Here is a 24,751-nt window from a genome sequence, read left to right as displayed (position 1 = left end):
TGAAATTCACAGCCTCAGACACTTTTTTTTTTTGGTGAAAGAAGCCAAACACTGACATATACAGGAGGATTTTGAAAAGCCCTTAGAAAAATGGGATCGTGAAATATGTGTATTATGGTGCAAAAACTTCTGGAGCCTACGCATAGCTTTTTCATAACATGCCTTGTCCATGAACTTTAGGAACTTTCCTCATAGTCTACAGACCACCATTTATATGAACTACAAGAACAGGTACAAGCTGCTAAAAATCCCTATGTGATTGCCTCTGGGGCTGAAGAGAAGGTTCTAAAAGTGACAAGAAAAAAAAAAAAAGAAGTAAAGATTTATGTCATTTGGTTTGAAAGGCAGAGCTACAGAGAAAGAAATCTTCCATCTGTTCATTCATTCCTTACATGGTTGCAACAAACAGGGCAGGGCCAGGCCAAAAATAAGAGAACGGATCCATCTGAGTTTCCCACTGGGTCCAAGCACTCAGACCATCTTTTATTGCTTTCCCAGCCACATTAAGAGGAAGCCTGATCAGAAGTGGAGCTGCCAAGACTTGAAGCTACATTCCTCTATGGGATGCTGGCATTGCAGGCGGCAGCTTAGCACACTGTGCCACAACATCAGACCCAAGCAGAAACTCCTTAAGGTGATGAAAAGGTACTGCTGCTTTTGAGGAAGATTACAGAATTGCATGATCTTCTGAATTTGTGACACATATTATATGTGCATTTAATTGTATGCAAATTATACCTCATGCAAAGACTAAGTGCTCTGTGTCTCATTTTGTCTTTGCCTGCAGTACAGGAGATGATCCATACTTGTGCTACCATCCCCTTTGCAGGCTTTCAGCTCTGTGCACCAAGAGCCTCATGGTGAACCTAGGCAGGCTTGTTACGAGTCTCATGGGTGGTTCAAGAAGGTGAATTCACTTGCTGAAAGCCACAGATTAAATTAAGCTCCAAGTGGAATTTAAACTCACTTTCCCTAACTTGTAGGCAAAAGCTATTCAAACTACATTTCTTGAATGGATAGGTGAATAAATGAATAAGTAAAGAGAAGGGATCATTCGATTTAACAAAATGAATATTGTACTTTTAAGCAAGCACAAAAGGTATGGAGATGAACAGTCATTTGATGTGAGTGGCTGAGAAGGCAGGGACTTCACAGACTCCCTGGGGTGCACCGACACGCAAGCAGAGGAGACAAGCGCATTTTGTGTGGAACAGGCCTGCAAAGCTGCTGCAGGTCCAGGGCCTGTGATGCTGCTTTCAACAGGACAGAGCTGCCTCGCCATTCTGGGTCCCCTTCTCGGAGGCCACACCTGCATGCTCCCACCACCCTAATCCAACCTTCCTGATCCTGGAATCGAGTGTCTCCAAGGCCATGCAGTTGTGCCATCCCTAAGGGCTCACACACAAGGCCACTGTCTTCAATAGTGCTGGCCCTTCCATGGGACGTGGTATTCCTCCAGCGACCACCCTTCTCTGCCATGGGATGTAATTTTCTGGTGCTCAGCAGCAAGTGTGTGCATGGAGGCTGCCCTTGGTGTGGACCAGAAAGCAAGAGCAGGGAACTGATGCCAGCGGCTGAGGAGTAATGCCCACATCCTGGCTGGTGCCAGGACAAACATTATATCCATGGAAGAAATAAATAAGGTTTGTGGGCTGGTTGTCTCCATGCATTTGCACTCACACTTTATGAATTCAGTGCTGTTTACTGAATGGGAAAACTCACCTTCAGATAAGACTGCCAGCCTCCAAGGCAACTTCCCTCTGAAAAATACAAATCTGCAGCCACATAGTCTGAGTCAGCTACCCGTCTGTTTATTCAAAGAGCTCAACGAACTGTGGGAAATGGCATTTAAACTATTAACAATGTATTCCATCTGACACTGTTATTAGAGATTAGGTCTGATTTATGGTAAGACTTCATCAGTTGGTAGCTCAGATCAGTCCTGGCGTTGCACAGGAATTGAGTCAAGTTGGATGTGACTTGATGGAGTAGATCAAGTCAAAGGGAGGCAGGGAAGAAGCCCACCAGAATCATTAAAGTCTGGGCTCATGTGGCAGGGTTATTAGCATATAAATGTGAACCACTTCCAGCTCAATTCTGCCTCTCCAAGTTTCTCTTGTTGATTTTTTTTATGATAGGGAAATAAAAAATTAATAAAATCACCTACTGAAATAATCTTGGCTATGACACAAGGAAGGAAGAATAAGGTTTTGAGAGATGGGAGCCATGAACACATTTGAGTTCTCTGGTGTCAAAACAGAATGGAAACAAAAGCCCCCAGAAAGAGTCTGTGGGGGAACTGAGGAATACACATGGCAGTGCCAGCCTGTGGGCAGAGACCAGGATGGAAGGAGGTTTGGATGATTGTGCCATAACTTCCCCGTGTCTGTGTGACCTTGGGCAAGTCACCAGGCCTCTCTGAGGCTCAGGTCCCCTTGCGACATTTTGAGAATCATGATTAAGCTGTCTGTTTAGGATGCAAATCACTTGGCACGGTGCCTGGTCCATGGAGACTGCAAGGGCCACCACGGCAAGCGTAAAGCTGGTGCCCCGGCAATGAAGGACAACTACCCTGGCCACCAGAGTTAGACCAGGACTGGAAACAGAGGATAGACACACCTTTTATACTAGGGGTTGGGCACTCTTAATTGGAAATGCCAAATGCTCCCAAACCTGACACGAGATCACGAGTGGAAAATTCCACTCTGTGAAACATGTTTGATGTACAAATTTTAAAATGTTGCACAAAATTATCCTTAGGCTGTACTTATAAAGTATGAATGGAATGAAACATCAGTGAGTTACTTGTTTAGACTTGGGTCTCCGCCCCAGGATATCTCATGATGCATAAGCAAATAGTGCAAAATCTGGGAGGGGCTGAACTCCAAAACAATTCTGGTCCCAGGCAGTTTGGATAAAGGACACACCACCTGTATTTCATGGTGCAGACCTCGTTGACGTATTCCTGCAGGTGGTTTTGGGCTCTGAGCTGATGCAGCATCTGGAGAAACCCTGGAGTGTTCCTCTATTCCCCACCAAGGATCCTCAAACTTCTCTGAGGGATTAGGTCAGATGTATGCCAGATTTTGTAGCTCATATGGTCCGTGTCCTAATACTCAACTCAGAAGTGGCAAGACAGCAGCCACAATGATATGTAAATGAACGAGTGGGGCTGTGCTTCAGCAAAACTTTATTTGCAAAATCAGCAGTGGGCCGGATTTGGACCAAAGCACATGGTTTTCCAGCCCTTGGTTTAGACTTTGAACAACTCTGACAGGTGCATGTGGCTAAAAGCAATGAAGCAGCCTTTCTCTCTCTCTCTCTCTCCCTCCTTCCCTCTTTCTCTTACATATCTACATACAAAGCCCACCCTCCTTGTCTGAGTGACCACTGGCATACAGGACTGAGCCCCCATACGATGAGGCAACCATGGCATCACCTTTTGCTGATTCTGACACTGTAGGAAAAGCCATCACCTCTTCTCGCTAAGCAGCAGTCCATCTATATTACTTCCCTGTCATTAAAAGCTACATACAGCAACTCCAGGGATGATATGCCAGCAGCTTTATAAAGTTACCCTGACACCAAGCTCTGTCACTTCCATAGCAATTAAATCATTGCTCTATAACCCAGCTCTTTCTAGGATCATCAAAGAGTGACTGAAAATTAGAAGTATGGGTGCCTTTCTGTGACTAAAGAAGTTTCCAGAAAAACTCCCTTGGTGACACCTCTTCCATCGCCTTGGTCAGACCTGCCTGCCCTGCATCGATTAGGCTCTGTTTGTGATCTTGAGATGAACTTGGGTCATAACTGCCCAACTTGCAGGACTCTTTGCTGCGTTGTCTGGATTCTAGCCCCATTCCTCACTTCCAGTATGATCATGCAGTCTCCTCTGCTGAGGGGTTAGAGTCCCTAAGGTCAGTGAAGCCACAGTCTGGGGGAGAAAGAGACCCTCTACAACAGCGGAATAGGAGGAATTTCAGAGAAGCCCACCCCAACAAGCATAGACAGAGGATTTGTGATAGAATCTGAACTCTTTCTCTGGTTAAAAAAGAAAAAGCACTGCATTTCATTTTCTGACAATACTATAAACTCACTTATATGGCAATCGTTACAAATCCCTTAACATTTATCTAGTGCAACAAGTCCATTCCCCCCTCTCCCCGCAGAGATTCAAATACAAAAGAAAAACAAACAAATCAACCAAAAACCCTATGACCTTAAAGCCACTTTGGGTTCGAAAATGATGGCGGGTGAAAGTAACACACTCTATGCCCTGGTGGAAAAAAAAGGATTAGACTCTGTATCATGAATCTGCAGATAATAATGAGAAATCATTCCTTTGCTTCCACCACTATTGTTCTCATATATATATATATATATATATATATGTATATATATTATTTACATATATTTTTATTGCATTTCATTTTATAACAATGTTTCATAGGCTCTTATGTTCCCCCAGCCCCTCCCTGTACCCTCCTCCAATAAGGTGGATTATGCCACCTTATTGCAGTATTACAGTTCAAATCTAGTCTTGTTTCTTTCAATGCAAGCATGTGCCAAGCATAGAGTCCAGTATCTTATTGCCCAGCTGAATTCAACAGTTTCTTGGGGACACCAACTCTGGTCTGGAGACATAGCTGGCAGATTATTGTTCTGACCAATTAAATGCCATAACATAACATCAACAACAGTTTCCAACATTATGGGGTTACTATTTTTTTTTATTTTTGACAATCTTTACATAGTTAACTAGGGTAAAAAGGTTCAAGGGCTATAGGAAAGTGGATAAGACTATTATTTCCATATTGTTTCCTTCATGTTTAAAGGGGAATATTAAGGGAGAAGGCCCACCCAATTTCCCACCCCTCCCCAGGTCCCGGATGTAGGGTATGCTCCGAGGATCTTGCTCAAGTGGTTTTGATAGTTCACCAGTTATGAATCGCTGCCAATCTTGCCACTCCAGGCGCTATGAGGTCGCTGAAGAATCCACTGATTGACATAGTCCATCATAGAATCTCCATTTGCCCCATATTTCATTACCAACATATAGCTGAGATGGTTGATTGACCTGTTCTGTCTTCTCTCTTTTCTTGGTTAGGGTTCTGAGTCCAGCATTTCGATTGGAGATATCTCCAAAGAACCTTTGTCTGAGGTGTTCTCAGACCAGACTCTTGTATGTGCTAACAAGTACAGGGTCTGGCACCGTCCATCGCTCCAATCAGCTGGTGGTTGCAATTGCTGGGTTGGTTCTGTTCTCACTCCGACTTCCACTGGAACCAATGGGTGTTGCAGTTCAGCCTGGTTCTGCCCAGCACATACTCGGCCCACGCATAAACAAGTGGGAGCTGCAGCCTAGTTGGAGCAACCCACAATAACCCCCACCAGGCCTGCCCCGTACCCTGGTTTGCCAGTATGTGTAGCAGTAGTCCAGTCTACCCCACACCCCATTCGGCTCTCGTACATGTCAATGGGTATTAAAGCTTTGTTCCCTCTAACCAGTTCCACTATGCAACCCACACAGATGCTGTTGGGTGTCTGTCTAGCCACCCCAGCCCCTTTCCTAGTTTTCGTGTCCTCCCACGGGAGAGGTAACCCAAGATGGAAGAGCCTACTATTTCTCTCCCATACCTCTCCCACTCCCGGATTATGCACTCTCCAGGTAGTTCTGTGTTTTGACTTGACAGAATTAGACCCCAGTGCCAGCTTCTGCCAGCTGATGCTATGGCTAAGCCCAAACAACCGTCACCCACTCTAATTTTGTTTGCACCAGTAGGAATAATCAGCCCAACCTGACTTTTCCCTGATCTGGTCCACATGAGGTGCACAGGTATTGGAGCCCTGCCTAGTCCAGTCTGCCCCTACCCCAGCTCACGCTCTCCAGTGGGAGTAGCTGTCTAGTAAGGGAACCCCCCCTATACTCCCCTGCTGGCTCTGCCCCCTCCCTTCCTGATTCGCACCTGTACTGGTTGGGTGCTGCAGTCACATCTGGCTCAGGCAATCTCACCTTGGCATTCTGTATTGTCCATTGGTTTTGTCGCGACCGAACCTGGCTCGACCCACACTCTGTTCCAGTGCTTGGATTTGCCAGTGGATGATGTGAACAGATTCAGCCTGGTCTTCCCCCCGACCCATGCCAAATGTATGCCAGTGGGTAACTTTCCATGGCCTATTCTGGGCTGTTTCCTATCATGTTTCTTGCACTTTCCTACCGGGTCTGTGTCCTGCCAGAGGAGTTGCCCAGGCTTCTCCATCAGAACCTCTCCCAATGCCAGATTTTGTGCATACCAGGGGGTCCATGAGCCAGCCCTACTAGTTCACCTCCTGTCCTAGCAGGAACAGTGGCTTTTCCTGACTGGCTTTCAACCCAATCTGGTCCTTGTTGGATGTTTCAGCCCAGCCATGGCTCGTCCATACCCACATATGGCTCACACATGGCTCAGTAGGGGTTGAGACCTTGCCTAGTCCATCCCATATCTACCCTGGTCCTCCAGGACACCAGAGGGTGTTGGAGTCTGGCCCGGCTCGGTGCATCCAATTCTAGTCCACACTTGTGCCAAAGGAGACTATAACTGTGTCCCGTTCAGAACGCAGCCCCCATTCCAGTCCACACGCCCCTTGGTGGCAACCTCAACCCAGCTAGGGTTGTTCCCCTTGCTCCCCAACCGGGCCTGTTCCCAGCCGTAGATCAGGTGCATGCCAATGGTTGCTCTGACTGAGCTTGGCTCAGTCCCTCACCTGTCCGACCTCTGCCTTTGACATTGTGACTTAGTGTTCCTGGCTCACGCAGACCAGTGGGTACAACAGCCTAGCTCGGCATGACCTGTGATCCATCCTGGTCTCTAGTTTCTCTTGTGGGCTAAGGTTTGCTCAGTCCAGCCCGGTTCACCCTGCTCCATTACCAATTGACATATTAGCCAGCTGTTGGAGTTACTTTGCCCAGCTTGTCCGACCCCCAGGTCTGGACCACATGTTCACCAGTGGGAGCTATGACTCGCCAAGGGAGTTTCCCAAGTTCCTCCACTTAATCCACTCCCAGCCCCAGTTCTCACACATGCCATTGACTTTTAGGTCAGTGCCCGGCACAGTCTGGCCTTCCATTTGGCCTTGTATGAGCTGGTGAACGTTGTAGCCCAGCCTACCCCACACCCTATTCAGGATGCACATTTGGGTGCTGCTGCCTTGACCAGTCCAGACTGTTGCGGGTTCCTTTACCTGTGATTGATGGCAGGCTCCTTGGTCACACCTAACTTACTCCATCACCACCACAACTTTTGAGCTAACCAGTGGGGCTAGAATTTCCACAAGGTTTGGTCCACACCTTCCTCACAGAATCTACTCCCGGATATGATTCTCGAGTGCTAGTTAATGTGATGGCCCTGCTTAACATGACCCTTCTCCTGCTCCATCATCATGTCAGGTAACAGGATATGATTCTGCTGGACAAGCCCCGAGCCATACCTTTTGCATGGACTGGTGTTTGGCACCACCATTATTCTTTACTTTGTTTGCTTATGAGCAAGACCCTAAATATCATCAGAGCATAGATAATTTCTGTTGGGCCAGGGGCAAGTAGCAGCCTGGGGGGTGAGGTCGGGGGAGGCGGGGGATTCTGTGGGGATTGCTTAGTCACCCTCCAGATAGCTTCACTGGGCTGTGATGTTCTCCCTGGATCACATCAGTGTGGGTACACAGAGCTCAGCTAGCAGGGAGCCACACTGCCCGGCTCAGTCTGGATGCATTTGGAAGAGCTGGCAGGTGCACAGAATGGAACTCATCACAACACTTGCTTGAGAAAATGCATCCATGTGTTCAGGTAGAAAGTCCTCTCTTCACTGTTCCATATTTACTATTTGTTATAGTGACCATTGAAAATAGAGCTCTTGAGGCACTTCATTCGGCACAGAAGTTTAAACACCACATTGGATACCCACATCCCACATTTGGAGTACCTGTCTCAGCTTCCACATCCAGCTTCCTGCTAACGGACATCCTGAGAGTCCAGTAGGCGATGGCCTGGTCCCTGTCACCCCACTGCAAGACCAGGATTGAGTTTCTGGCTCCTGGTTTTGGTTTTGTACAGCCCTGGCTATTGCAATGCGACCAGAATTTGGGAAGTGAACCAGTGGATTGGATGTTACTCTCTTTAGCCTCCTCCCTTCCCCTTCCAAGAAATAAGATAAATAACTGATTTTAAAGAATTAAAAACAAACCAACTTTGGCTAATTCAAATATAGCATTGACTATGACTTATGTGAAAATGGTCAGAAATCAAATGAAGTCACATGTGTCAACCCAGCTAGGAAGAAAACAACAAAGCCAGGAGGCTTTGAATGGCAGATTTTTAAGCCTGATCCTCTGAGTTACTGTGCCAAAAGATGCTACCAGAACTCCAACATTTCACAGACGCTTAGATTCATGTAAAAAACACTAACACAAGAACATCTGCCCAGCAAACTGTTTGCTCAACCTCAGACAAATGCTGCTGCATTCATTAATCACCAGGGCCAAAGTGTGTTGTTGTTTTACAATGTCTGATGTAATCCCCCACAATTTTACCTTAAATAACTTTCCCTGGTCTCAGCCTCTTAGAAAACGCTCTTAGTTCGCTATGCCTTGCACATTTCCATTATAGTTTTCTTCTGTTCCCACTGCAGCGCTCCAGTATTCCCACTGCAGTGTTCTCACAGACCCAAATCAATATCATTGTCTTTGGAGAGTCTCTCTCTCTCTTTGATTTTGTTTCTTATTTAGGTTGACACTTAGGCTGACAATCTGCTGCTCTCCTTCCTGTTGCTCTGCCTCTCCCATCTGTAGCAAGCACAGTGCTAAATCACGTATTTTATCCTGACTTTGGATGTGTGCATGCATCGTTTTGTACATTCTCAAGATGATTTGATGGTGTATGCTATTTTCCATGAGTTGACACATACGTAATTTCTCTTAATGCCTTTTTAGTTAATGCTATTATGCTAGGATTCATCCATACTATTCTACAAAACAATATATATATATATATATATATATATATATATATATATATATATATATATATGTTAATGCCTGTTAATGGTCATTTGGATTGTTTTCAGGGTCTTGGCTCTTTGAGCAAGACTCCCATGGTCTTTCTTTTCTCCAAGGCAGCAAGTGAATGTTGATTTTGGGGTTGACAGACATGAATGGAACTGCTGGGCTATGGGGTCTGTGAATGTTCTATTTGCCAAAGGAAAAACAAACTCCTTTACAAAGTGGTCATACCGAGTGTACTCCCATCAGCAATTAGACACCTGTTACTCTGCATCCTCTCCGCCACCTCTCATTTTGTGCCTGTCTAATTGGTGTAAAATGATGTATTTGTGTTTTTGATTTGTTTTTCACAGATCATTAATGAGTCTGAACATCTCTTCACATAATTACTGCTCATGTACACTGCTTTCTTTGTGAAAGGCTTCCACGAGTCTTCTGCCTATTTCTTCTTATATGGATGTCATTGAGCTTTCCTTATTGATTCATAATAGTTCTCAATATTAACTGAATATTGGATATGTGTATTACAAATATTCACTTGCAGCGTGCGACTTGCTTTTTGATTTCTCCAGAGTGTCCTCTAATGAACAGAAGTTTAATAATGCCCAAAGCACCTCTCTTTTCTTTTACAATCACTGCTTTTTGCAGTATTGTTGCCATGCATCTTCATAATACCCTGTGTGGAGTGGAGTATAGGCTGTCTTGGAGAGGCACAGAATATTATGAGAGGAAACTCAAAGGCTATTGGGCTCTGGCCTTATAGTTGCCAAAGGCTTTAAATCAACTTTGTATTCATTATCTCCAAATGAGGTCACCTATAGCCATAAAGAGTTACTGTTATGGATGAAAGAAGACTGGAAGCTCCATTCTCTGCAGTGCACCAGGAATTAAGTGGTTTTAGTAAGGCTCCTAAGCATGGGAACAGCCTAGTTACACTGCATCCTATCACTTCTGTGAAAGCAGCACTTGACTATGCAAACATTTAAATGTTACCATCTCATGTCTTTCTTCAAAAAACAAGAAAATCTTAATTTAGTGGGAATACAGACAACAGCTGTGAACAGTAACTATATTAAAAATGACCATTTTACCCATATACAGCAAATTATAAAGCAATCACAGGTGATTAAAATTATAGTAGTATAACATTCTTAACTGTTGATTTGCCAAAGGTACAATACTTCATAATTTTATCTGTATAAATATTGATACACACAGACATTTCTTTCTTTTTAATGATTTTTGTTTGCTTATTAAAACTTTAGTTCCTACAAATAAAGGAGAAAATGACATTTGTCTTTCTGGGATGGCTTATTGTACTCAGTATAATGTCTACCAATTGGGTTCATTTTGCTTGTGAAAGGTAGAATTTCATTATTTTTATAGATGAATAATATTTCAGCAATCATGCAGACTTATTTTTAGATATCTGCAGTCTCTAAGGAGACTCCCAAACAGGAAGCTCCTCAGGCTCTCTTAACTCCAAGAGGGACCCAGGCTGGCAGGCTGGTGGACCAAATTTTACATAGTTAATGGGTGATGCAACCATGATCCACCCACATGTAAAGGTTCAGAGCCCAGGCACTTTCTGCTGTGCAGCTGAGCTAAACGGGGATGCGGAAGCCCCCTACCAAGCTAGTGGTTCTGAGAAAGCACATCCTGGTCTTGTTCCCCAGCACACAACAGTCCTACAGCCAGGAACTGTCTCCTTCTCAGTACCAAGGCTCTCTTCTACCCAGTGCCCAGGTGACTCTCTCTCTCTCTCTCTCTCTCTCTCTCTCTCTCTCTCCCTCCCTCCCTCTCTTTCCTGGGGCTCTCCTGGTTAGGGCTGGCAGGTTGTTGGAGATCCCTTCTTTTACCGAAGAACAACTGGATCCTAGTTGCCCAAAAACTCATCACAGATCATACTCACAACCATCCTCTGCCCTCAACAGGAAGACTAGGCAGGTGTGGGAGTGGATGACATAGCAGATAATAGAAGGAGACACTGATGAGGGTGGTAGTGTTGGTCCTAGGGCTGCACCTTTCACTGCACATGGAGTAGCACTATCCAGAAAAACAGGAGCCTTCATTCCCATCATCCCATCTGCACTGACCTTCAAGTGCCTCTATAGCAGCACTTGGAAAATAGATGCCAAACGCTCAGTCTGGAATCAAAGGAGTTGTGAGGTCACAAGATGACTGGGACAATGACCCCCAGTCTCTGCCTTTCAGCTATGGAAGGAGATCCTAGCACTTACTGCAGAAAACATTGGATCAATCATGACATTTACTGCATGCTTTCTCTGGCCTGGCCTTTTCCCACTTGTCCCTCCTCCCTGCCCTGGATTTTCCAAGCAAGAACTATTCCAAGCTTACTGTCCTAACTACCACTTCCAAAACATGCTGCTTCTCCATAGCAGAGCCTTCAGAAACATTCCTGGCCTACCTGGTAGCCCCTTGCCCTCTCATGGACCCCCATCCCAACCTCCAACCCCAGACTGCCACACTATGTGTTCCACCTCTGCTCAATATCCTACCTGCACCCCCCGCACTTCTGCCAAGTGTCCCCATGTAGGGTGGGCTGGTGGCTGTGCCATTATCTCCAGAACCCACGGGAAGGGAGGCCCAAGGCTGTGGTTCAGCCTTCCTGCTTTCACAACACATCCCTGCAATCTCAAGGGACACCTAAAGAGGCAGCATACATGCTGCCAAGAATAATCATCCATGGAAAGGAGGGGTGGGGATGGATTGCTCTGCAGGTGTCCTGGATGTCTAAAGGCTGGCAGCACCAGGAAGATCACACCCATGGTCCTCATCCCCAGTGCACCAAGCACCAGCTCCCACCTACCTTCCTAATGCCTTCTGAAGGACTGGCCACGCAGTTGTCAGCCCCTCCATTCTTGCTGATGGTCCTCCAGAGCTCAGCAAATGTGCTGTCCTGCTCCAGTGGGTTGGTGCCCTTGGCTCGGAAGTACTCATAGACAGCAGAGTCCCGCACAGTGCCGTAGGACATTTCCACTTGTTTGGACAGGTCCTGGAACGTCCTGCAATGCAGATGGGGAGAGGTGTGGGTGCATGCTGTAGCCTGTGTGCTGCAGGAATATAAACAAGCTGCAAGGTCTTCTTGAAGTCCGAGGCCATGGAAGCCTACCCGCCACATTCTTCACACCTGCTACTGGACAGCATGACGCACATCAGTCCCAAGCATGACCACCATATCCTCACTGGATCACAGGTGTGCTTCCTGTGTGTACACACATTCAGTAAGCTTGAGGAGCACCTCAGACAGTTTGAGGCTGAGCTCAAAGGACCAAAGAATGAATAAGACATAAATACCACCCATAAGGAGTTTAGAGTCCAGCTATGGAGACAGATGTGTGGACAGATAATCATGATATAAGGCCGTGTGTGTCTGCGTGACCTACTGTTGAAAACGCTGATTAACACACTTGCATCCCACATGGAAATATTTGCATTCAAGTCCCAGTTCCAGCTCCTGGCTCCAGTTTCCTGCTAATGATAGTAGAATATGATATCTCAAGTAATTAGGTTTCTGCCACCCAGGTGAGAAACCCACATTATGTTACTGGTTCCTGGTGTCAGCTCTGGCCCAACTTTGGCTACAGAACTAGCAGATGAGAGTATTTCTCTCTCTCTCTCTCTCTAAATATATATATATAGATATATATATATCTTTATCTATCTCTCTGCCACTCAAATAAAAACAAAATAAATAAATGCATAAGAACCAGGGCAACATAAGTGACTGAATACCAGCGACTTTCAATCTGAGCATCCACAGAGGTAGGGCAAGAAAGAGAACACAGGCCAAGATGCAAGATGGCAACAGCTGGCCTCTGACACTCAGAGCTTGTGGGGACAGACACTCTGAGAAGATGTGTTACTTCTGCTCCAGCCAATCATGGACTTTGAACTCTTCCCACCAGAAACCGATTTGCTTTTTTAAAAAAAAAATAAAGAAACTGGGTTAAAAAAATTTTTTTTTATTTGTTTAGCTGTTTGAGAGAGAGAGAGATGTTTTACCTGCTGGTCTAGTTTCCAAAGGGCTGCAAAAACTGGTGCTGGGCAAGACAGAAGCCATAATGCTCAAAGTTAACCCAGGTTTTCCGGAGACCTGGGTCCCTGAACCATCACCTACTGATTCCCAGGTGCATTTACATCAAGCTGAAATAGAAGCAATATAACCCAAGCATGAGCTGGGTCTCTGACATTGGATGCTAGTATTTTAAGCTGCAACTTAACTTGTTGTGCTCCAATAGCTACCCCAAGAAACTGGACTTTTGTGAGATATCCTGACTTTTAATTCTTATTCAAAAGGTACTGAGGTACATTTCCGAGGGCCTTGCTTTGCTTTTTTGTTATTTCTTTATTTATTTGGAGAGAAGAGTTAGGTTCCTCTGGCCTGGTGCACACTAGAGGGAAACAGGATGTCAAAGGGGTTCAGTTGCCCAAGAGCAAATACCTGCGATGGGGTGCAGAAGGAGACTTTATTTCTGAGTGGGAAATATAGACACTCCTTGACTTAAATGATTGTGTCCTGGGAAAAGCAGTGAGGCACAGCAGGTTGAGATGCCACTGGAGACACCCTCATCCCATAAAGCAATGTCTGCAACTAAGTCCCATCTCTACTTCCAATCCAGCTTCTTGCTAATCCTGGAAGGTAACAGGTGATGGCTCAAGTTCTTGGGTCCCTTCTGCCCATGGGAAATTTAGATGTAGACTCAGCCCCAGGTGGTACAGGTATTTAGGAAAACTATAAATAAGACTCTCTCTCTCTCTAAGCAAACTTAAACAGATTACATACTGTTAAGTCCATTCTAAATTGAAAATATTGTTTAAGTCAAAAGTCAAAAAAGCATTTAGAACCTAGTGTAGCTTCAACATCTGCAGAACTCCTACATTAGCCTACAGTTCAAAAAAACAACCCAACACAAAGCAATGTTATGGTAGAGTGTTGGAGTTCATGAGTATTTATTTTGAGACAGCACAGTGTACTGTAGAGGGTCAGTGGCTTCCCCTGGTGACTATGGGACTGACTGGGAGCTGTGCTCACAGGGACTGGAAACTCCCTCCTGTCTCTGAGACATCCTCCACAGCATTCTTTCTTTCTTACTAGTGCAGCCCAGAAACAGAGTTGTGTGTTTGCTTCATGGCATTACAGATGAAAGGAAACATAAAACAACAAAACTGAAGAAGAAATCTTTCTAATTATTGTTCATTATTTATATCTAATTGAAGCAAGATGTTCCTTTGCTTGAAGGGCCACAAGGGTTGTAACTCTGTCGTAATTTGCCTGTAATGAAAGGAAAGGGGATTTTTTTTCTCTCTCCCCACAGTTTTATTTATTTTTTATTTTTCTCATGCTAATACAAACAAACATGGGGTTTTGATGAATGGGGAACACCAGGAAGAATTACACAGTTGAGTCTAAATACTGAACTGCTCTGAATGACTGCAAATTCTGAGAGTACTAAATGGATGTACAACTGTTCCACTCCCCTGTTTGAAATGGAGATGTTCTCTCTCACTCTCTCTCCCCCCGCACCTTCGTATTTATTCATGTTGGTGTCTTTGTCCTGAGGCACACAGAGCATCACCTCTGGATGACAAGCTTGTGGCCCAGATGTTAGTGGCTCCAGGCATGGTGCTGTCCCAGTGGAGCTCCTTCTTCCCTCAATCGCCCCAGCCTCCTTGCTCAGACTCCATGCTCTGACCCACTATCTCCCACAAAAGCCATAAATCAGTACATCAGGACCTCTCCCATCACAAATGCCCACCACCCCTTTCTGTAAAGGTCCCTAAGCAACTGATATGCCCATCCCACAGTATGGGGCACTTGCATGTTTTAGGGTGAATAACCCCAAAAAGGGCTCATTTGGGGTGAGTGGAAAGGAGGGCCCAATTATTCATGGATAAAAGCTAATATCTCCCTGGGACACTTTCCTCTTGCTAGAGTGTCCAGAGTTGGAGGGGATACCTGGAAGAAGAATAAAGAGGTGCAAGGCAACCTTCCATCCAAGCAGTCAGGCCTGCAGACTTCAGATGTGGAAGTCAGTGATGAGACCCATCTGAACGAGAGAGACAAGCTTCACTTGAACTGCACTTGAAGCATACACAATGAAGTGCTTGTGTGAAGTCAGCAGCAACTGTTAGAGAGTGTTCAAGTAGTCCTATCACAGAGAGACCGGGGAGGTGTGCCCCTCACAGATGGAAGGGATCGTGAGAAGTTAAGGTACACATGCAACTTGCTAAAGTCATTCAACCAGGTCCAGGATATCTGCAAGGTGGACCACTGCTGCGTGGTAGGAGGAATGAAGAGACAGCATCCTCAAGGGGCTCATGGCAGAGAAGTGTGTGACTGATCAGTCATCAGCCAGCAGTAATTAAACAATGTGAATGGGGTAGAGATGCAGTGCACACAGGAGACCCCAGAAGCACAAAGGAGAAACAGCTGATCCATAGGCCAGAGCTCAGCAAAGGCTTCCTCGAGAGGAAATCCTATAAATCAGATACAGTAGGTAAAGGCAGCCAGATGGAGAACCAAGAATTAGAGCATTCCAGGAAGAGACAGCATGGCCAGAAAAGGGGCTGTGTGTGAACATACATGGCTCATTGAGAACCTGCACAATAGGATAATTGCATTAGCTAAAAAGGCACAAGTTTTAGTTGTCACAGGCTCAGGTGTAGATCCTGCCTCTGAACACATTAGCTGTCCTATGTAGACCAAGAATTCTCAAGGTGTGGTCCTGGGAGTTGCAGGATCAGATCCAACACACTGTGGATGTGTACATTCTTAGGCTCCCTGTCCCCAAAACGACTAGCTTTCTGGGGCTGGCTTTCAGGAGTATGTGTTTTTGCAGCGATGAGTGTGAGTTCCAGGACCATGGACAGAGGCACGTCATTCCTCCTCTGATGTCTTGGTTTTCAGAACTTGTATTTGCCCCACAGAACTTGTATCTGTCCCATAGTTAAAACTAGTGACCACAGCTGCAAATCCAACACACAGTCAGTAGTCAACAGACACTAGTTCTTGAGCTAGATTGCCCATAAACAGTTTAGATGGTTGGATCATTGGTCCCATTGGTTAGCAGTGACATCTGTCAGTCTATTGTCATACCTAAGGGAAGCAGGTGTACGCAGACAGCATATCTAAACCTTGCTACTCCTCTGGCCAGAGCCTGTCTCCCCATCTGCCAATCTGTTTCCCAGTAAAGATCTTGTCATCCATTTTGTTTCCCTTTTCCCACCAAGGTCCACACCAAGTCCTCCCCAACAGCTCCCAACCTGACCTTGTCACCAGCTCACATTGTAGGCACCTAGGGCACATAATCTGATGACCTGGGGAAGTCTTAACCCAAGATGAGCATGGAGAAACCAAAATCCCATGGGCAGGCCACCTGGCTCCTTGCCTCATAGACAATGGTAAGTGCCTCCCTGGGAAATGAGTAAGCACTTGGACAAGAAACTTAAGCCGAGGACACTTTAAAAGCATCACACCAGGTCACCCACGTGGGTCTGGTATGGCTGATGGACTGCTATGGTGCAGGTATGTGCACCTAAAGGTTTGCTTCTGTCTCTGTTTGCAGCTTAATTTTGATCCAATATCTTCTACTCAACTGCCCTATGGAAGCTGATTTGGGGATCACTACAGCTACTTCTCTGTATCTGCTTCCTAGGTGGCTGATGGGGTGGGGGACAGGTTAGTTTACAATGCACAGCTATGAGCACATCAGACCTTCTTGCACAAAGACTATGTAAACATCCTTTGGCTCTGAGAGCAGTTTCATCCCATCATATGTGCACTTGCTGGAAGTGGCATGACATCTCCAGTCATGGCCAAGGACATGCTACCCAGCTCAGCATACCTCCCTTATGCCAGTTCTTCCACAGTGAAGGTGCACACAGAGACAAGTGTCTACACCACCAACGATCTGTATTGCCACTCTATGAAGGGACGCAGGTGGCTACAGAGGACTTGGTCTCACGTTATGTTTTCCTAGCTTTATTTTTCCCAACACCTAAAAAAATGTTAGAAGAAAACAAACAAGCAGTCTTTGCGTGCATGCTGTAAGGAAATAAGCTACAGGTCAGCTGTGGGATATGGCTGGTAGCCCCTGATATATCACAATTTAAAAAAATGCCCTGAAAACTGAGCAAACAGAATAGGGGTCACAGGAAACCAGATGGAAGTAATGGCATAATGGCATCGAGTCACCAAGGATGAGTGTTGCAGCTGTGAAGCTGATCTCTAGGAAACATGTTTCTTGTGTTAGGAGTTGCAAGCAGTGGGATAGTGGAGGACAGGGCTGGGGCCTGAAGACACGATGCTGTCCAGGGCCAGAGGCTGGCCTGGGGATCTGTTTGCAACTCCCCTTGCCCTGGCCCTTTCCACAAGAGCCATGTGCATGGCTGATCCCACATGCAGCTTGAAACAGCTGCCGATTGGTCCTGTGTGGACGACACTCAGGAGCTTACTAGGATGAGGCTCTGCTGTGTACCTAAGCCCCAGTTCCTCTGTCACATCCTCTTCTCTCCAGATCCCTTTTCCATGATCACAGTAGCCCTTCCTAATCCATGGGTTTGCATTCTGTTGTTTTAGTTAGCCATGATCAACCTCAGTGCAAAACAAAGGACAAAAAATGACCTACACATGTAGAAAATTCTAGAAGAAATCTTTTTCTGTAGTTTCACATCATATTGTAAATATAACTTTATTGTAAATAAATGTAAGATATATTGTACTATTATAGAATGCTGAATTTTATGATGAATTATTTTATATGTACTACTATAAAGCAAAAAAAATAAGCTTTATTGTTAGTTATTGATATAAATCTCTTATTGTATTTAATCTATCAATTAATCTTTATCATTAGTATATACGAGGGCACTTCTGAAAATTATTTATAAAAAATATTCTTACACTGGTGCAAAAATCCCTGAACTTCATGCAAATACATGGTCTTCAAAAATTTTATGGAAAATACAAACTAGGAAAACTATGTCTGTATTCTAAAAGATTTTGCATCAAAGTAAATTACCTTTAAATTTCATTTTTCCTTGATTTTTTGAAGTATTCTCACATATATGGTAACCCCCAAAAGTTGTATATTTAGGGGTAAGTATGTTTAGGGTTGAGGTATATCCACTGGGGATCTTGGACCATGACTCCTGTTTTTAAGGGAAGGTGACCTCACTGAACAATTGAAACGAAATCATGCCCAAAATAAACTTGGTGAAAAATGTCAAAGCTTTTGTACACAGTGCGATTTCCCTTTGTATAAAAAGTAACAATCGATAAACATAAATAAATATGAAAACAAAAATAGGACTATGCAGGAAACAGTTGTAGAGCAATCACTTCTTACAAACGTATTTATGTCTAATTTGCATTTTCTATTGCACTGTAAATAACAAAAATATGATCTCCATGATTTTTACAGTCCTGTAGCCCACATACTGGTGGAGTTCTAGGCCTTGGACTCCTTGGTGCTCAATTCTCTCCTCTCTGTCCAGTCCAGAATTCCCTCCTTGCTCAGCCTCTTGGTCAGTCAGAGCACATCTGGAAGAAGGAGGCCTTTCTCTTGGCCCCATAAAAACCAGTGATGGTTGCAAGGCAAACGTGCCCAGACTAGTGCCCTCCTAGCCAACCAGGGTTCGTCTGGACTGAGGACTCCACGCTCCATCTTCCCTCACGCCTGCATCATCTACCTGGACTTCCCCTAGGCCTGGTATCCTGGCCCCAGGGATGACTGCACTGGCTGAACACAAGGTTCTCAAATGTGAGCATGCCTGGTGTGGGGTTTCTGACTTGTGAAGTGAACAGGAATCTGAACTAGGAATTGTGAATATGACCTTGATGAAGTACAGTGACTATGGGCCAGGGTGCCTAGCCAAAGGCCTGGACAATGCAGTAGATCAAGGACCACGCTTTCCAGGTTCAATCAAATTTGGAGGCAAGGAGCCTTCTATCTAGCAGTCTTTGCCTCCTGATGGGGTGCCCTGCCATACTCTAGGGGTGCCAGCCATGCACACCCGCTCTCTCAGACCTTCAGCAATGCTGTGTCATACCCTGCCTACTTTGGGTGACCCAAAGCTGCCCACCCAACAGGGACCAGCTCAGCTGCAGGAGGAGTGGACCAAGGCTAGTTATGGATTAACAGTCACTCCTGTGCTTTGCATGCCATCTCCCTGATCCATTGTGAGCTTGCTCAGGGCATAGACTCTTTGTCCTTCTCTGGATCCCCACCAGCATAAGTATATTCTCCTCAGGAACAATCATGCTGAGTTATTGCTTTCTGGAAGAATCAAGTCTTAAGAAAAACAACTCTGTATTTATATGCCAAGAGGCTGAACGTGGATAGTAAGAAAACCAAGGGTGGAGATAGGTCCAACTTGAGACTCATGACCACAAACTTAAGTGGACCCTGCAAGCTGCCCAGCAACCTTTTCAATGTCCCTGTGCAATTTATTCCCCTCACTCTCCTATATGCCCTTTGGAGAATGATTCTGCTTCTTATTTCTTAGCAAACAGAAGCCATCCATAGGGAACTCTATTATCCTAGAGTCCTCTCTTTCACGAACCCACCAGGCACCTCTTTTCACAATGGGGCTCTGCCCTTGTTCCCACGTGTCTCCTGGGTCTCTGCTTTCTTGCCTTTCATGGCTCTTCCAGTTGTCACCCTCCGCCCATCTACTTCTTTTCATGAACCATTTCCATCCACTTGAAAACACATACATCTTCTCTCTTAACAAAACAAACAAAAAAACACCATCTTTGAGACCACCTCTATCTCCTGCCACCCTTACTCTGCCTTTTTCAGAGTTGTTCACTGTCCCCTTTGGCCCCTTCTCATTTCTCAACACCCTGTTGTCATCAGACCTCCAACACCACCGAAGCAGCTTTAGTCTCAGTCACTGATACTCTCCTAATACAGTTGCCAATTCCCCAGTCCTCATGCTACTTTCTCCTAGAAGCACTTGACAGATCCATCACTTTGTCTTTTTCGAAGTCTTTCTTCCATTTGGCTACTAGGACTTCACTTCCCTGTAGGTATCTCTTTATGCATTGCCTTTTTTAGTTCTTTTTGTTAACTGATATTGCATCTTGGGATGCCTTGGGAATAAGGCAACAGATCTCCTATGACCTCACCAAGTCAACAGGCTGGAGTTACCTCTATAGGCAGACAACTTCCAGGGGACCACCCCAGCTCTGATTGGCCCCAGACCCCTGACAGCTGCGTTTGAGAGGCTATTAGTCCCAGTGAGCGAACATGTTCAAACTGTACTCTACAATTATAAATCTGTAGTCAACCACCAAACTCTTCCTCCATGTATGTCTCCCACCTTGCTCAAACACTGCTCTGTTCTTTGAGATGCTGAGGCCAGAAGTCTTGGCTCCTCAGTTGTACACCTCATCTAGGATTTCTGCAAAGTCAATGTCTTCCACTATCAAGACAGATCTGGGTCTGATCATTTCTTGCCTTTTCGGTGAACCACTCTGCAGCCTCCCTGGGTACTGACACCACCTCTGGAAAGTCTCCTTTATTTTGCCGCACACTCTCCAACCTATTTCCAACAGGGCAGAGTGGTGGTTTTAAAGATTTCAGGCCAGGCCATGCCATTTCATGGCACAAAACCCTCCAATGACTTCCAGGTCTCAGAGGAGCATCCAAATCCTCCTGTGACCTGTGGACTCCCACATGATATGAACCCTAATACTGTGCTCTCATCACCTACCCTTCTCATGTCCCACCTGGGGAATTTTGCAGTTTTGTTTTCTCTGTGGCTTTACATTTCCCCTTTTGGTGTCTTGGGTCTTGAATCAAATGTCATCTTCTCCATGAAACGCCTTTGCTGACAGCCCTTTATCAATTATATGACAAAAATAACCACCTCACAGCATGACCTATACCACTCTTTAATGCCAGTTCCCGCTGGGATGGGACTGAGAGGCTTTTTGGGATGCAAGACTTTGGGTTACAAAATCAGAAAAGCTACATGGGAATAATGGGTCCTCTACCTACAACAATGCCTGCACACATAGGTGCTTTCATAGGTGTGGGTTGTGTGCCTGAAAAATACAGACATGAATGAGCATCCTGGTTACGTACATAACATGCTGCTTGGAATTCAGCCAGAAAAGGGTGATAACCGATATGCTCTCTGGACAAAATGTTTGGGTTGTTCATTTCAGAGAAACAGCCCTGGGACTGGCTGGAAGTGTCTGGATTAAAGAGCTGGGGCTCTGGGCCAAGAGACTCTACCACTGAGCAATATGGATCAGAGCCAGCCCAGGGATGAATCAACAGGGATCCCAGGAATCAAGCCTGCCTCTTTGTGGGACCAGTGTCAGGGTGTTGAACATAATGAAAAATCAGCTTCTATTGGCTGACAGCATTCTCCCCAGGTGCAGCTGCCATCTGCTTCCCTGGTCACTGGGCTCTGTCTCTCCTCTTGAGCCCTGCACCAGCATCTCCAGCCAGCCAGCAGCACCTCTGTGCCTGGACCATGGCTGGCTCCCAGCTCTCAATGCTTGCAAATATTTGCTGCCACAAATCAATACAGAAACAGGATGCGTCATTAACCTTTAAGATAGCAGTACTGGAGCTCTTAATCCATTATGAGGCTGTCGGAGCTGTGGCTGAGATGCTAATCAGAGGTGCAGCTCTCTGAGAGGGGTGAAGGTGCCTTCTCCACTTCCTGGCACAGCTGGCATCCCACTCACCTCTGGAGCAGCTGCTGTGCCATGCCGCTCCTCTCCTTGCTCAGGCTCCTGCCCACACCACCTTCATGGCAGACACATGACAGAACCCCCCCTCTTCCAGCAGTCTCCTGGCAACCACTTGATTGTGCTAAAGCAAAGATATGATAGCACTAACTCCCAGATGCTGCGCTGACTCTTCGTTGGGTCTTGCTTCATTTAACCTTGGCAATAACCCTTTAGAAAGTTAATCACTCCCCCTTCCCCAATTTAAACAGGAAGAAATCAAGCCTTGGTGATCAGGGGATTTATTACAGAAAGGAGCAGAAAGGAAGTCGTGTCCACACAGAGGACGGATGGAGACAAACAGTTGGGCCATGCCTGGTTCCTCTGATTCCCACCTAGCTTCCTCCTAATGTACCTAAGAAAGCAGCAAAAGATGGGCCCTGTCAATCACATGGGAGACCCAGATGAAGTTCCAAGTTCCTGGCTTCAGCCTGGCCCAACCTGGTCACTGTGAGCATATGGTGAGTGACCCAGTAAATGGTACATCTCACTTTGTCAGTCTGTCTTTCAAATAGATCAACAAAAGTCTTAAAAAAAAAACACTCGGATATCTTAGTGCCATCCTATAATGACACTAAGTAATGCAAAGTAAATAAAGGATGATCGATAAATCCATGAACTACTAATACAGCATGCAGAGAGGCTAGAAGTAAGTCAAGTTTTGGGTACTGGAGATGGAACCCATGCCTAGCTTTGGATGAAGCAGTGGGTGCTGTGGGAAGGAAGAGAAGGTTTGTGGGCAAGGTAAGGCTGAGAAAGGGCTTGAGAACAAAGAGAAAAGTGGCATGTAGTGGGCAGGTATAAGATGCTCTGGTCCAAAGTAATTATTTTCAAACCACATAGGTGTGTCAGAAAGTGGAACATTCTAGGAACTACCAATAGTCTGTGAGAAGGAATAGACCTGTTAGAAGTGCAAGGAGAGAGCAGAAATTGCCCATCACACACTTACATAGTTACGGTAGTAGAACTTTTGTAGCAGTGCAGAGCCAATGGGAAAACAACAAACTCTCAGTGTTCCTGGGGAAATTAGAGTCAGAGGACACCTGAGATGAGCCGGTGGGTTCAGGATACATAGTAGGTGGTGGGGAAGACCCCTGCAGGAAACCTGCCACATGCTTTTGGGAATGCAGAGCCAAGGAGCTACATAAGGTCACTTGCTCGCTCTTGCACATGAATGAACATGTGTGCACACATGTCAGCATGTGTGTGTGTGTGTGTGCATGTGTGTGTTTGTGTGCTCATGCTTGTGGGAGCCAAGACAAGATGAGCAGAAAGACAGAGGGGAGGCAGGTATTGCTGGAAGGCTGGAATACTCAGACCAGCAGATGTTGTTTGCTATACACTTTAAAGCAACAGAGCAGCTGTAGGCAACTCAGAGGTGGATTGGAGACCACACAGCAGGCAGATCTGTGTGGCAGAGAAACTCTGCAAAGCAGCTGGTATGGAGCGCATGACACATGGGACATCTGCATGCCAGAGCTTGTTTACAGTTCTCAGCAGTCAGCACTCAACAGTGCAAAGAGAGACACGGCCTTTCCCTTGTGGAAAAGCTGAGGGTGGGGTGGGAATGCTAGCAGACACAAGCCTGTTACTGAATGGTGCAAAAGCAGCTGTAATTAAATATGAAGATTCAGAATGCTGGCTAGATTGCAGAAAATCACTGTAATGAGAATATGGATGGGGGGGGGGAGACATTAGGGAATGTAATTGGGAAGTGAGAAGTACCTGCTATTATTGATGAGTCTTGAGTTCTAGGGTTGGGAAGAAGCCCACTTTATGCTGCTATTCACCTTGGCTCCCCACCTTAAAGATGAAAAGAAGGTAAGCTTTGGAGAGCTCCTTCATTCCAGGGCCAGGCTGGACCAATCAAGCCTTTATAAGCCTGCATCTTCAAGATGCTGCAGAGACCAAGAAACCTTCCCAACCCAGTTCCCATCAGGAGTGATGTCTCTGCAGTAGACAATTAAGCCATGGCTGGTATTCTCTTGGTGTTGCTCTCATGGCACCACTGGCAATGCCAAGTAGAGCCTCCACCCATATGAGCCCTATAAGGTAAATGGACCTGACTATTGATATATGACAGCTGTGGTTGAGCACTGCCACTAAAATCATCCAGAGTCCACCTGTGCCCTGAACACTACTCTCCACATCTGTAATACCACCATGTTGGCAGGATGAATTATGGTCCTGGTTTTGTGTCTTCCGAGGTCCTCACCCATTAACTTCCTAGGATTGAGCCCGCAGGTCAACTCTATTAGTGTGCAACTTGAAACTATCTGATGGCATTGAAGGGGAACCAGATATCTTCAGGCTTGGAACTAGCTCCCTTTTTGTAAGGACCGCACAGCAGCCGTGGAAGGCAGCTATTATGCTTCTAGGGCTCTTAGAGCCCAGCATGAAAGCTAGTTTGCCCTGGCTGCAAGATATGTTAACAGGTGGAAATAAAAGCAATAACAAAGTCCAGGTCAAGTGTTAAATTCTAGTGGGTTCCAGGCTCTGTGCTCCAAGTGCTGACCAAGAAACAGAGATTTTCCTTGTTCTGAGGGTCACCTTTAGGGGGTGCAGGTGCAGGGCAAGGGTTCAGAACTTGGGTGTTAGAGTCAGCCTGTGCTTTGCAGTATTACTGCAGCATGTGTTAGCTCAGTGACCTGCATAGCTGTCAGTGGGCTCACTGACACAACTCAGGCAAAGTTCTGACAATCACATCTGCCCATGGAAAACACACAGGGACTGTGCTCCATTGAGAAGAGCCTTGGTTTTGAGCTTGGATTGTGGTGTAGCAGGTTAAATGGCTGCCTGTGATACTGGCATCCCACATCACAGTTGCCTGTTTGAGTTCCACTTACTCCACTTCCAATCCAGTCTAATGCACCTGAGAAGGTAGCAGATGATGGATCAAGTTCTTGGGCCCACCGCCACCCACATGGGAGACGTGGATGGAGCTCC

General features: G+C 45.7%; 1 protein-coding gene across 1 annotated transcript in view; it reads right to left on the bottom strand.

Annotated features, from left to right (window-relative positions):
• GRID1 (glutamate ionotropic receptor delta type subunit 1) overlaps positions 1–24,751 on the bottom strand; it is a 650,606-nt gene that overhangs the window by 33,270 nt on the left and 592,585 nt on the right. Inside the window, exon 13 of the mRNA XM_040970332.1 lies at positions 11,864–12,059. Coding sequence (XP_040826266.1) covers positions 11,864–12,059 — 196 coding nt within the window. The remainder of the gene's footprint in view (positions 1–11,863; positions 12,060–24,751) is intronic.

The sequence above is a fragment of the Ochotona curzoniae genome, unplaced genomic scaffold (genome assembly GCF_017591425.1).
Source record: "Ochotona curzoniae isolate NIBS_2020 unplaced genomic scaffold, NIBS_Ocur_1.0 scaffold_4763, whole genome shotgun sequence".
Classification (NCBI taxonomy): domain Eukaryota; kingdom Metazoa; phylum Chordata; class Mammalia; order Lagomorpha; family Ochotonidae; genus Ochotona; species Ochotona curzoniae.
The sequence above is the reverse complement of the archived record's forward strand: the minus strand, read 5'-3'. Positions and strand labels throughout refer to the sequence as shown.